Source organism: Gouania willdenowi, unplaced genomic scaffold (genome assembly GCF_900634775.1).
Source record: "Gouania willdenowi unplaced genomic scaffold, fGouWil2.1 scaffold_332_arrow_ctg1, whole genome shotgun sequence".
In the NCBI taxonomy this organism is placed as follows: domain Eukaryota; kingdom Metazoa; phylum Chordata; class Actinopteri; order Blenniiformes; family Gobiesocidae; genus Gouania; species Gouania willdenowi.
Window position 1 is genome coordinate 1,228,051 of NW_021145094.1, and position 12,967 is coordinate 1,241,017.

Genomic DNA, 12,967 nt, shown 5'->3' on the forward strand with positions numbered 1-12,967 from the left:
CAACTCTGTCTCCACCCTTTCCTCTGCACACACCCAACACAGCATAACGTGGATGGCTGTTCATCATAGGAATGGGATCCACACAAGGTTCCTGCTGCTTAACAGAAGGTTTTCCTTGCCGCCATGATGAATTCATGTTGGGTGTGGATACATATGTATGTGTATATACGTATATATGCATATGTGTGTATCCATAAAATGAAGAGTCCGTCCTTAAGACTGCTCTACTGTAAAGTGTCTTGAGATACCATTGGTTATGATTTGGCGCTATACAAATAAAGATTGATTGATTGATTGATTGATTAATTGATAAGTCATATACAGAAGCAGGAAGTGACATTGTTTCAAGTCATGTTAAAACACTCACCAAGAAAAGTACTGACAACCCTCTTCAGAGAGCACTGTGGAGGAGAGCAATGGGGTGTGGCCTGGAGATGGAGAAGCAACTGGTGTGTGGAGAACAGGTTTCTTGACTGTAGTTGGAGCCATAGGCTGATGTCGAGGAAAAAAGGGAGAACCAGTGGAGAATGAAAGAGGGAGACATGACAGTAATTTCAATGTAGAACATCTGCTGTTTAAGTACTAAATTTGACGTTGAGTTGACATATCAAACTTCTGGCCCGTGTTTCAATTATAACCGGCCCGCAAAAAATTATTAAAGATGTCCCGATCGGAAAATGGGCCCGATCACGTGGTTTCAGACTGGATCGGAATTGGACGTTCTCTCCCGATCAGGACTCTGATATATACTGTATGTATATTTTATATCGTTATAGGGGTGGGCGGTATACCGGTTCATACCAAATACCGCTACATATTTTTGTTATGATATACATTTTTATTATACCGCCGTATCTGTATATTGATTACACAACGTTCTGAACGCTACGCTGTGACGCGTCAGACCGGAGCCTTTTCAATGTTGCACTGCAAATGTAAATAGTAGCGCTCTGGTTACCATGGTTACGGTGTAAATGGATAAGAAAGCTCTGAACCTGCAGAACTAGTTGAACATGATGACACAGAAGAACTTGTCAAAAAGAGGAGGAGCCCTGTCTGTTGTTTGGTCAGCAGAGCAAGTTGGATGCAGATCGGAGGTGGAAAGTTAGACTGAAGTTCTCAGACGTGCTCCCACACGTTTGTGAATAAAGGAGTTCAACAGCAAGTTAATCCTTCTGTTTGGAAGAGACCAAACGTATTGTTAGCTTCTCTGCTAACTAGCCTAACGCTACACAACTGTAAGGTTGATTATCAGAGCTACGCAGATGACACACAACTATATCTATCACTGAACCCAGATGACCATGGTCCCATTGAGATGTTGTGTGACTGTTTAGAAAAAGTAAACTGATGGATGAGTGAAAACTTCCTTCAACTAAACCATGACAAGATGGAGGTGATTGTCTTTGGTAACAATGAAAAGAGGACTGCTGTCAGCAAGTATCTGAGTCTGGATCTTTAGAAGATAAAGACCAAGTCAAAAACCTTGGTGTTCTGATTGACTCAGATCTGACATTCAGCATCAGATCAAATCTATCACAAAAACATCTTCTACCACCTAAAGAACATCTCCAGAGTGAAAGGTTTAATGACTCAGAAAGATCAGGAGAAACTGGTCCATGCTTTTATCTCCAGCAGACTGGACTATTGTAATGGTCTTCATCAAACATCTACAGCTGGTTCAGAACGCTGCAGCTCAGGTCTGAACCAGAACAAAGAGGTCAGAACACATTACACTGGCTCCCAGTCAGCCTCAGAGGAGACTGTAAAGTTCTGCTGCTGGTTATAAATGTGTGAATGGGTTTGGTCCAGAATACATCAGTGAGATGTTAGTCAGGTATGAACCCAGCAGGTCTCTGAGATCTATGGACACAGGTCAGATAGTGGAGCCCAGAGCTCACAGTAACCATGGTGATGCTGTGTTTAGTTGTTATGCTGCAAAGAAGTGGAACAAACTGCAGCAGAGCTGAAGTCAGCATCACATGTGAACATTTTTAAATCAAAGTTAAAGGAACTTTTTTTCTCTACTGCATATGATTGAGAGAGATTTATGGTCATGTTGATGATGTCATGATGTTTGTTGATGATTTGAATTGATTTTACTGATGATTTTAAATGTTCTTATTGATTTTAAAAAATTGAATGTTTTATCATGTAAAGCACATTGAGTTGCCTTGTGTATGAAATGCACTATACAAATAAATGTGCGTTGCCTAGTGTGCGTGCGCACTGAGCACAAGTGTTTGAGGACGTGTTTGTGTGAAAATAGACCACCCTACCTCGGTGAAGCTGGCCCCCCATCCCATGCAAAAATCTGTGAAAATGGTATCAATTGTTAGCGCTGTGTTAGCGCTGGTTTGTGCTGAAAGAATTATCATTTGTGCTGCTTTTGTTTTTAAGATAAACAAGTTTATTATAAGGCGATGGCGTCAACGTCCAAATTGAACAGAAATGGTCTCAATCGTTTGTGCTGAAAGAATGACGCTAATACTTTACATGCCCTAAACCTGCAATGCCAACAAAATGAAGTTGTCAAACTTTTCATCCAGAAAAATGATTTCAATCTGTGAAACTAAATGATTAGATTAAACATTAAGAGTTCCTAAAAGCAGATTACTGGCCTTATTTTACAGCACTGTGGTACTTTGATTTTATTATTTGTTAACATGTCTGTTGGTATTTTAAGATGAGGCACTATTTATTTTTATATTAGACATTTTTATTTAATATTATTTAATCTTTCACTGCAGTCTAAAGTGAATTTACTGCTTGATTGATCAAGCTACGTCACAAAAGTGCTGTGTTTAGGGTTGAATGTGAATAAAATAAATAAGTGACATCCTGGATGTGTTTTTTTGCTCTTCATCTTTTTAATGTATTATAGAAGTATTTGACAATTCTCAAAATCAAAGGACTCGGAGGCAAAAAAACCTGATTGGTACATCCCTAGAAATGATATAAATGATATCCTATCAGAAAGAGGGGCAGAGAACAGAGAGGAGACAGAGACAAAGATCTTATGCCATGTTGCAGTCTTGTTATTATATAGTATACATTATTTTTAAAACAGATTCAATTGGTCAAATGTACTCTACCTTGGATATTTGATGCCTTTGGCAAGAACGCCATGGCAGGTTTTCTCCTCATAGGTTATTTCTTGCCCTTCCTCAATGTCACCAATGCAAACAAACAGACTGGGTACACCATACACCTCCCATTCAGCTTTTCAGCGTCATTCACGAGTCTGCCAAGTGTCCCATTTTCACTTGAAGCATTAATGCTACAGGAGTTACTAAAAATGTTAAAATTATGGTCCAGAAGCAAAAACATGATTGGCAAACATTTGCGTCATACAAAAATTTCTGCATAGGGCCGTTTCCACTACGGGCCAACCAAATATGGGGCAGCGGACCTGTGTCTCCATGGGCCTCCCCCCACAGGGCCATATCCGGGAACCTTTATGTGGCCGAAATAAGACCCTGCTTCGGAGTAGGTACTCAGATCGGCCCTGAAAAGCTCTCAGGTGGGGCTTAAGGTTTACTTTGTGAAAACAGAGCAGAATGTGACATTATCAGAAACTGCCAAATCAAGCGGCATTTTTAAAAGCTAGCAGTATTAGCCTAGTAGCAACCATCTACACAGTTAAAACAACAAAAGAAGATGTTCGACAAGTGGGCCAACAAAAAAGTCGCTCTACAAAAAACTGCTGCAATACAATTAAAGGGGCTTTGAAAGTCTCATAGTGGAAACATGGGTCATGTGTGGTTTGGCTGTTAATCAAGAATAACATCCTCCAATTCAGCTTACTCACCAATATTCCTTTCCTTTATGTTTGAAGATGTATGTGTAACAGGGTTAAAAATGTATTTATTATTATTATTATTATGTTCAACTCATGTTTATTGAGGTTAGTTATTTGTTTGTGAATTTTATCTCAATGAGTCATTTTTATTTGTGATGATTTTATTGCTTCGCCTGTGGATTTGCCTTTCTGCACTCTGCCTTGTTTGAACTACCTGGGCTTCCGTAGCTCTACCTGGGTTTACGTAACCTCTTCCGCATTCCTCTCACAGTGCAGCCTGCATTGGTGAGGGTAAGTGTGTGAGAAGATGCTGCGGTGATTTTGTGTAAATATCTACATAAATGTAGCTGTTTGTGTCACAGTATCTGGTGTATGTTGTTCACTATTGTATAATAACATGTTATGAAGCTGTTTTGTGTTGTTTTGACCGTTTTTATAAGTTTAATGGACCTTTTTTGTACCGCTGGTTTGGCGCGATTTTATTTGACCTACATTTTAGAGTAAATGTTCTCATCTGTATGTTTAGGAGCAGAGTGCACATATAAGGACCAGAAGGAGATTAATTTGTTTATTAATCTCTATCTACAGGTATGTGTCTTTATTTTAAGTTTTAAACTTTAGCTCTGTTTAATTACTCCACCCCACTGCATCATGTTAATGTGGCCAACAGATGGCAATGTAGTTGGATTGTTTTCCATTGCTAAAGATAAATGTTGAAAATGTAATTGTTAAAATGTGTTTCACTGTAAACACAGTGCAGCCTGCATTGGTGAGGGAGCAGAGTGCACATATAAGGACCAGAAGAAGATTAATTTGTTTATTAATCTCTATCTACAGGAATAAATGTTGGAGAACAGTGAGCTGTGTTGTCCTTCTTGATGCCCTATCCACACACGATCATATCCGTTACATATGTATACTCATTCCATGCTGCAGTCTTCTCAAGTCCTCTGTACTCCAAAAATGAATGAGCCTTTACGAATTGGCTCCAATCCAACACACCTCTTCCTATCAATAAATAAATAATAGTTCATGGAAACTAACGTAATAAAAAAGTGAAATTATTAGATGAAAAATGTAAATTATGATAAAAAATGACAATCATGTGGTGAAATTCCTAAGATCTGCTAACTCACTCATCAAATATCATCTCAACTGTACAGATTCATAATATTTACTGTATTTCCTCAATAAGAAAATACATATCTTGATAAAAACATGGTGAAATTTGATCCTAAAACTGCTTTTGTGATGCCAATATTTCAAATCATGTAAAACTGTGATGTGACATAGTGTATTTTACTGTATGTTTCACTCTGTCCTTATCAACCATAACTGGGCCACACACACACACACACGCACACACACGCACACACACACACACACACACACACACACACACACACACACACACACACACACACACACACACACACACACACACACACACACACACACACACACACAGGTATCTGTACTAAAGTAATGGTTCACACTGACTGTGTGTGTGACTGTCCTCATATGCCAAACACTGGTCTCATACACCATGATCATGTAAACACAAAAAACACACAAACAGTGAGTCAGCATTATTTCTATCATTATTATTATATTATTATGTTTGAATTGAGATTCTGTGACCTTTGGCAAATAAACAGTGGTTGCAAATATCAAACTACTTATTTGTAACTCTATTGTAGTTCAGTCATAACATTTACACAATATGATCATTTACATTATTTTAATATATATTTCAGAGGAGGTTCAACAAACCCTGAACTCTGGGTATAAGTATCGGTTCAAGAGCATAAAAAAAAAGCCATCATCTATGGAGCTCAGATACAGTGGTTCACCATGGCAATGGGTACATAAAAAAGGACGCTCCATTTCAATTCAGTAGACATATATTAATGCTGACTGTGCACATTTAATTATTGGTGACTGTTTGGAGCCACATATACATTATATTTAAATAAATCTGTTCATCTTTAATGTGACAAACACAGGAGCAACTGTAGGTGAATATTTTCAAAAACAAACATGTGTTGTAATATACAGTAACAATCTGATCCAGTGAGAGGATTTACACCTGAAGAGATTAAAATACATTACAAATGTATTTGTGTATTTCAGCAAATTTAAACAGTGAAATGCTGTTGAAACATACTCAGACTGTAGTTTGAAAGATATTTTTAATAAACTGTATAGCTTACAGCAACTTTTATTACAGCGGGGCCATAACATGTATTTGTTTGACCAGAGGGCCACTTAATCAACATCCATCCATCCATCCATCCATCCATCCATCTTCAGACCCACTTGTTCCAGCTATTCAGGGTGGTGGGGGTCTGTCGGTGCCTAGACACTGTGCGTTAGGCAGGGGTACACCCTGACCAGGACACCAGTCCATCGCAGGGCAACACAAACACACACTCACACTCACTCCTACGGGCAATTTAGAGATTCCACTCAACCTAACAGTTGTCATGTTTTTGGATTGTGGGAGGAAGTCGTAGTCACTGGGTCGCCAGTTGCCTGTGTCTGGACTACAGTCTGAAGGTGTTTAAATTGACTATATTAGTTAAAGGAGCTGAAATACAGTCAATGAATGCTGATGAGCCAATACACAAATAATTATGTAAAATTTTTCATTGACTATTTTTAACTGAACAATTTTCCAAAAGCTAATCATCAAACATTACTGGATCAAATTGTGAGAATACAAACATCTCATGTATTTGATCTATTCTTTGTTTGAATCTTCGTATATATGTTATATCTTCAGTTACTCCTGTGTTTCAGATTAAAGCTGGACAAATATATCACAATATAATGTACGTAGCTATGGCAGAATGCAGTTTACATCAGTGCACTAATCAAAAACAATATGGTGATGCTAGACATCGGAGTCGGCCCTCGGCCTAAATTTATCAAAGTAAATGTCCAAAATAACAGAAAATTACACAAAACAAGAGCAAGAATACATTAAAAAAAACACAAAGAATTAAAACATTGCAGGAAAAACAGAAAATACTACAAAAATGAACAAAATGACAGCAGTAAAACCAAATATTACTCAGAATAAAATACAAAATTAGAAGTACACCAAATGACTAGAAAAACACAAAAAAATTATTCTGCAAACTGACAGTACTAACAATCAAGCAAAACGAGAACAGAAATACACAAAAATTATTACAAATAACGCAAAATGATAGCACAAATATGCATGTGCTGATAACAGATTTGACGTTATATTGTCCCACAAATTATTGCTGATAAACTATATTATTGTCGACATTTTTAGACCAAATTAACCACTAATATAATGATAACATATCATAAAAATGCAAGTACACCCTTTCAAATACAATCAACTTGTATTTCTCATTAGTATTTTCTACCATTGTAATTGAAATGTCAATTACAATGGCAAATGTGTGTAACTTGCAATGTCTCCTGCAGCCTCTGGGGGCGCTGTTGGACACACGTCATGGTCTCACAAACCCAACCTACATTATGAGACCAATTTGTTTGAAGGTCAGAAAGGCAATAATATAATTATAACATTATAAAGTTTATGTTTACGAGATCATCAAAACTGGTTCCTTAACCCGATTGGTCTGTAATGCTGGTGAGTAAACCATGTATGCCTACACACACACACACACACACACACACACACACACATGTTTACTCGGCCATGGGGGGTGGCCTGGGGCTCCCTGGCCCCCGCCCTTTCTGCTAGCCTGGCTACATCTTCAGGCCTGGGGCAGCGCTTGGGTTTACAGTAGCGGTTCTTGCACATACACTTGTCTACTATGGGCTGTTGGATAAAACTCATACTTGACTTAACTTTAGACACGTTGATCCTAAATTTATCACTCACTCCTTCCCTCTGTCCACAGACACCACCATTACACCTAAGCTTTATACAACTTCACATCTCAATCTCACTTTAGAAGAATCAACTCTTCTCCACCCTTTCCATTCTAATGTGTAGTCTGGAGAACAAGGTGCACTCTTCCTTAGGGTTTAGATTAGAGTCTTGTGTCTTTTGTTGTATCCACTGGCTTTGTTGACCTCAGAACTATACATTTAGACACAAAAGTCATCATTCTACAATGTATAGTTCTAAAGATAAATTAAAGTCCATTTTGAGAAAAATGGCCATAACGACCACTAGGGGAGGTTGCTGAGGTGGATCCACATCCTAAAATAATCAGTAGTGTTCATGCCATCTATGTGCCAAGTTTCATGCTTTTAACCCAAAGTGAACCATCCCACTACTGGTACTGATCCAGGATCTGTGGTGGAGAACATGACCTGACTTTAATCAATAAGTTCAGGGATATTTTGTCTTTTGTTTTATTCACACAAATGATTCAGCAGAAACACATTTTATATAAAGTATTATTCATAGTTTGTTGTTCATAGATAAAAATATAAACATCTTTTATATGTCTTATGAAGAGATTTTTAGAACAAATTGTTTTAAATTGCTTTAAACTTTAAAATCAGGGAGAAATGTATCAGTTTTCATTAATTTTATAAGTTGATATTTTTTGTGTGTATCGTGTGTGTGTTTAATTTGAATTCTCATGATAAATATAGTAATCCAGTAATTTTGTATTGTTTTTTTACATTTTTTTACAATTCCATTATTCTTTATTTTCATCCAAATTGTCCGAAAGACAAAAATGGGACATGTTATAAATTGACCAATAACTGAATGATGAACCATTTCCATCTGAAACTGAAGAGCAACTAAGGTCATGATCATTGAAATAACGTAAAAATACGTCAATGGCACTGTGAAACTACAACACACAAATAAACTACAATGTTACATATTTATCATGTATTTTGACGCTTTCGTTCACATAAACAAATACTGGGTCATTACTTATTATGCACAACAAAAGTACACATTAATGTGTGCCGAAATTTTCATGGATTAACCACTACAGATATCTAGTGACTAGCTCAGTGCTAACTTAACATGGGAAAACGCCGTTGACTGGTGAACACATTAGCATTGCTCCTGTTTTTAAAGTTTTCCACACAACTATGAGCGTGTTCAGCAGACCGTCTCAGGTAAGTTTAACATAAAACATTAGCATTACTTACATATTTTGCGCTGCAGCTATCAATTTTTTTTTTGTAATTGAGTATTATGTCGAATTTTTCATCGATGAATCGCGTAATTGGATAAATTATACTTTTGTGTTTGCAAGCATCTATATTAATAGTGTTTTACAAAATATGAAAGACCTCTTACAGATAAAATAGCGACTACTGACGAACCTGAGCTCACATCCAAAGCTTTGCTAGGTGAGCTACAGAAGCAACAAGGCTTGTTTAACAAATTGATTATATTGTATAAAATCTGAAAAAAAAACAGGAAGTAATTCTCTGAGTGAGCTCATTAAAGTGTGTTTAGTGGATCAGCAGCACTGAAGAAAAAATAAGATTTTTGAATTTTACACTGTATATTCCATTACAATATGTTTGTGAGAGTCAGTGCAAAAACATAACCATGTTATTAATGTGGTAAGAAAGAGAAGACAGGTTGACTTCATAATCCTCATCCTTTTATTGATGACACTGTTTCATATTTCAATAGTTGTCCAGATTTACCAAATATGTATTATTTAGGTTGAGTTTGATGTTATATTCTAGACTCATTGATTTAAAACAGCATTGATTGATAATGTTTCCCCCAAATAATGAAAATGGATTTCTGCCCCTGTGACTCTCGTGCTCCGTCTGGTTCCTGACCAGCACCACTGCTCTCCTCGTCTCCTCTTTTACTACAGATGTGGTTTCCAGAGTTTGACTTGGTTTTTAATCCATAACTTCTGCTCCTGCTTTCTTGAACACACATGTCATCAGATTCAGGACTGTGTGAGCAGAAAGACTGTTAACACAGATACTGTACGTTTCCAGCCTGGATTGTTCATTTTAGTGTTGTAAATATATTTAAAATACTAATAGAAGTCTTTAAAGAATTGTTTTGTTGTTCACACTGAACCTGTTCTATAACATTATTACATTACAGGCAGTGAGAGACAGTGTTAATCAATAGGTGTATGTGATGATATTCACACGTAACTTTTCTATTTTTTATTTGACATTTTATAACCTTTTAAAGGAACACTGCAAACATCAGAGGCAGTATGATCATCTCTGATAATCCCAGCTTTACTTTAAGTCAACTGCTTTAGTCCAAACCAGTCACCAGTGAGCAGACGTCACACTTTGTTTTATACACCGATTATATTGTTTCATTCTGCAATTAAATGTGTTTAATTTTAGGAAAACGTTTGATAAAATAATGATAATGAAAAGAATATAGGTTCCATCAAGTGTTTGTGCACTTTAGTCCATGTAGCAAGACTCTGAAACATCTACAAATTAGTTTCATTAATTATAAGAAGAATCATTTGTTTTCTTACACAAAGTCATTCTGATCTCTTGTTCAAATCAAGGCATCAAATAATCACCAGCCTGAAAATCATCCACATTTTATTTCAAGGAGAATAAAATGTTTACAACATCAACAGCACAGTGTGATCAGATTACACATCAGCTCTTTACAGTATGTTGGCCTCACTGGAGCCAGACTTTAGGATCTGAAGAGAAAGAACACATTTCACACATTTCCTGAACCAGGGATACAGAAACACATAGATGACAGGGTTCAGCAGAGAGTTGAAGAGTACCACACATAAAACAGAAGCAAAAGATGTTGCACTGATATCAGCAAATCCTCTTGAAAGTGCAACACAGTAAAATGGAGTTGAGCACAATAGAAACACAACAACCACTACACCCAGAGCTCTAGCAGCTTTCAGCTCTGACCTGTTCACCTTCTGTGAACTCTGAAGTGTCACCACGGTAACATGAGAGCGCATGGCCTGGGCCTGAGACACAGCCACCATAAACACTCTCACATACAGGACCACTATGATGCTGAATGGAATGATGTAATTCAGAAAAAGATTCACAATTTCACTAATAAACGGGATATACACTTTACAATCTCCAGCACAGGAATTAAACCTACCTGGATGTTCTAAATTATCTTTGAACATTGCACTGTAAAAGATCACAGAACAGAGCCAACACAGGACAATGCCTATCATTGCTCTGTTTACAGTAACTTTAGTTTGATAGTGCATTGGATCACAAACAGCCACATAACGATCAACTGATATCAACACAACAGTTCCTACTGAAGCAGAGGCAACAGTAGCAGTTACAACTGCATTAAAGACACACCAGCCTGCACTGAGAACCCAGCAGCCGTCTAAGAGCAGGATCTGAAACATCCAGAGGAAACCCACAGAGAAATCTGACACAGCCAGAGAGAGGAGGAGGAAGTTGGTGGGAGTGTGCAGCTTCCTGGAGGAGTTAGAGAGAAACACTGATATCATTATATGATACAACAATTATCATCAAAAACAGAAACCTTCAGCAATGGAACAAGTCATAAAACAACACAACATGTTAATACCTGAAGTGTGAGATGGAGATGATGACCAGCAGGTTGAGAGTCACAGTGAGCACAGAGATGGAGGACAGGATGATGTGAAGGAGCACAGACACTGAGTGAGAACGCATGATCCTCCTGCATGAAGAGTTTCCCAGGTGTGGATAGCAGAGCTCAGCTTCATCAGGTGTGCTCATAGTGAGGAGAAGATGATCTTCTCTGATGTACAACCCATATATCACCACTGCTCCTCCCTCAAACACTGGGATGTGGAGGCTGGACCTCCCTCAGAGACGCCTGCTCTATAGATTATGTAACATTATGTATCACCAAGTAATTACTACTTCTTCAGCTGGGTAAACACAAAAAACTGAATTATATATCTATCTATATCTATCTATCTATCTATCTATCTATATCTATATGTATATCTATCTATCTATCTATCTATCTATCTATCTATCTATCTATCTATACATCTATACATCTATCTATACATCTATCTATCTATCTATCTATCTATCTATCCCAAAACTCCACCACTGTAAACATGTTGTCGTCCCCATTGTGAACCATTGGGCGATTCCCCCCTCCCCCTCTCGCAGACCCCATGTACCCAGAACTACTTTAGGGGTGGTAATTGGGAGAATAAGTAAAGGTTTAAAATCAATGAGTATTTGGAAGAGCTCTTTCACAGTGAAAGGGGTGTAGGGGAAAATGTTTCAACTTTTTGAGTTATTTCTTGTGGAACTTTTTGCTCTCATCCACTTACATTGAAAGTTCCAACCATTTTATCCCTCTTTGGAACTTTTAACCTCTCCATCGTCAGCCATTTTGTAACTGATTCAAACCATTCAACTTTTAACATGTTCAGCTACTACCACCAACCCATTACAACTTCTTTCAACCTTTTCAACCCATTTCAACCTTTTTCAACCAATTTCAACTTTTTCAACCTATTTCAACCTATTTCAACCTTTTTCAACTTTTTCAAGCTTTTCAAACTTTTTCAACCTTTTTCCAACCTTTTCAACCTTTTTCAACATTTTCAACCAATTTCAACTTTTTCAACCTTTTTCAAGCTTTTCAACCTTTTTCAAACTTTTTCAACCTTTTCAACGTTTTTCAACCTTTTCAACGTTTTTCAAACTTTTCAATTAATGCTAGCACAATGCAAATGCTTGCACAATGCTATTGCTAACACAGTGCTAATTTTAGCGCAATGCTAATGTTATATTAATGCTAGTGCAATGCTAATGCTTGCGCAATGCAAATGCTAGCACAATGCTAATGTTAATGCAATCCTATTGCTAACACAATGCTAATGCTAGCACAATGTTAATGCTAGCGCAATGCTAATGCTAGCACAATGCAAATGTTAGCCTAATGCTAGTCCAATGTTAATGTTTTTTTTTTTTTTTTTTTTGACCTTTATTTAACCAGGAAAAAAAATCCCGTTGAGATTAAGAACCTCTTTTTCAAGGGAGTCCTGGCCAAGAGGCAGCAAAGTTACAACACTGAACAGAAATACATTTACATTACATTAAAATGACAGGATAACATAAGAATCAAATAAAACAATCACAGACAACTGAGGCAGTCTCAAATTCTCTCAGTTTCATTTTAAAAGCATTCAAGGATAAAAACTCAGTCAACTTCCAGTCTCTTTG

The 12,967-nt window shown here is 37.2% G+C and overlaps 1 protein-coding gene across 1 annotated transcript; it reads right to left on the bottom strand.

Moving 5' to 3' along the window:
• Window positions 1-10,398: 10,398 nt before the first annotated feature.
• LOC114459634 (trace amine-associated receptor 6-like) lies at window positions 10,399-11,494 on the bottom strand. The gene is made up of 2 exons (XM_028441817.1): window positions 11,322-11,494; window positions 10,399-11,209 (listed from the first exon to the last, which is right to left on the bottom strand). Exons 1-2 carry the CDS (start codon window positions 11,492-11,494, stop codon window positions 10,399-10,401), a joined length of 984 nt encoding a protein of 327 aa, XP_028297618.1.
• Between the last annotated feature and the right edge of the window lie 1,473 nt (window positions 11,495-12,967).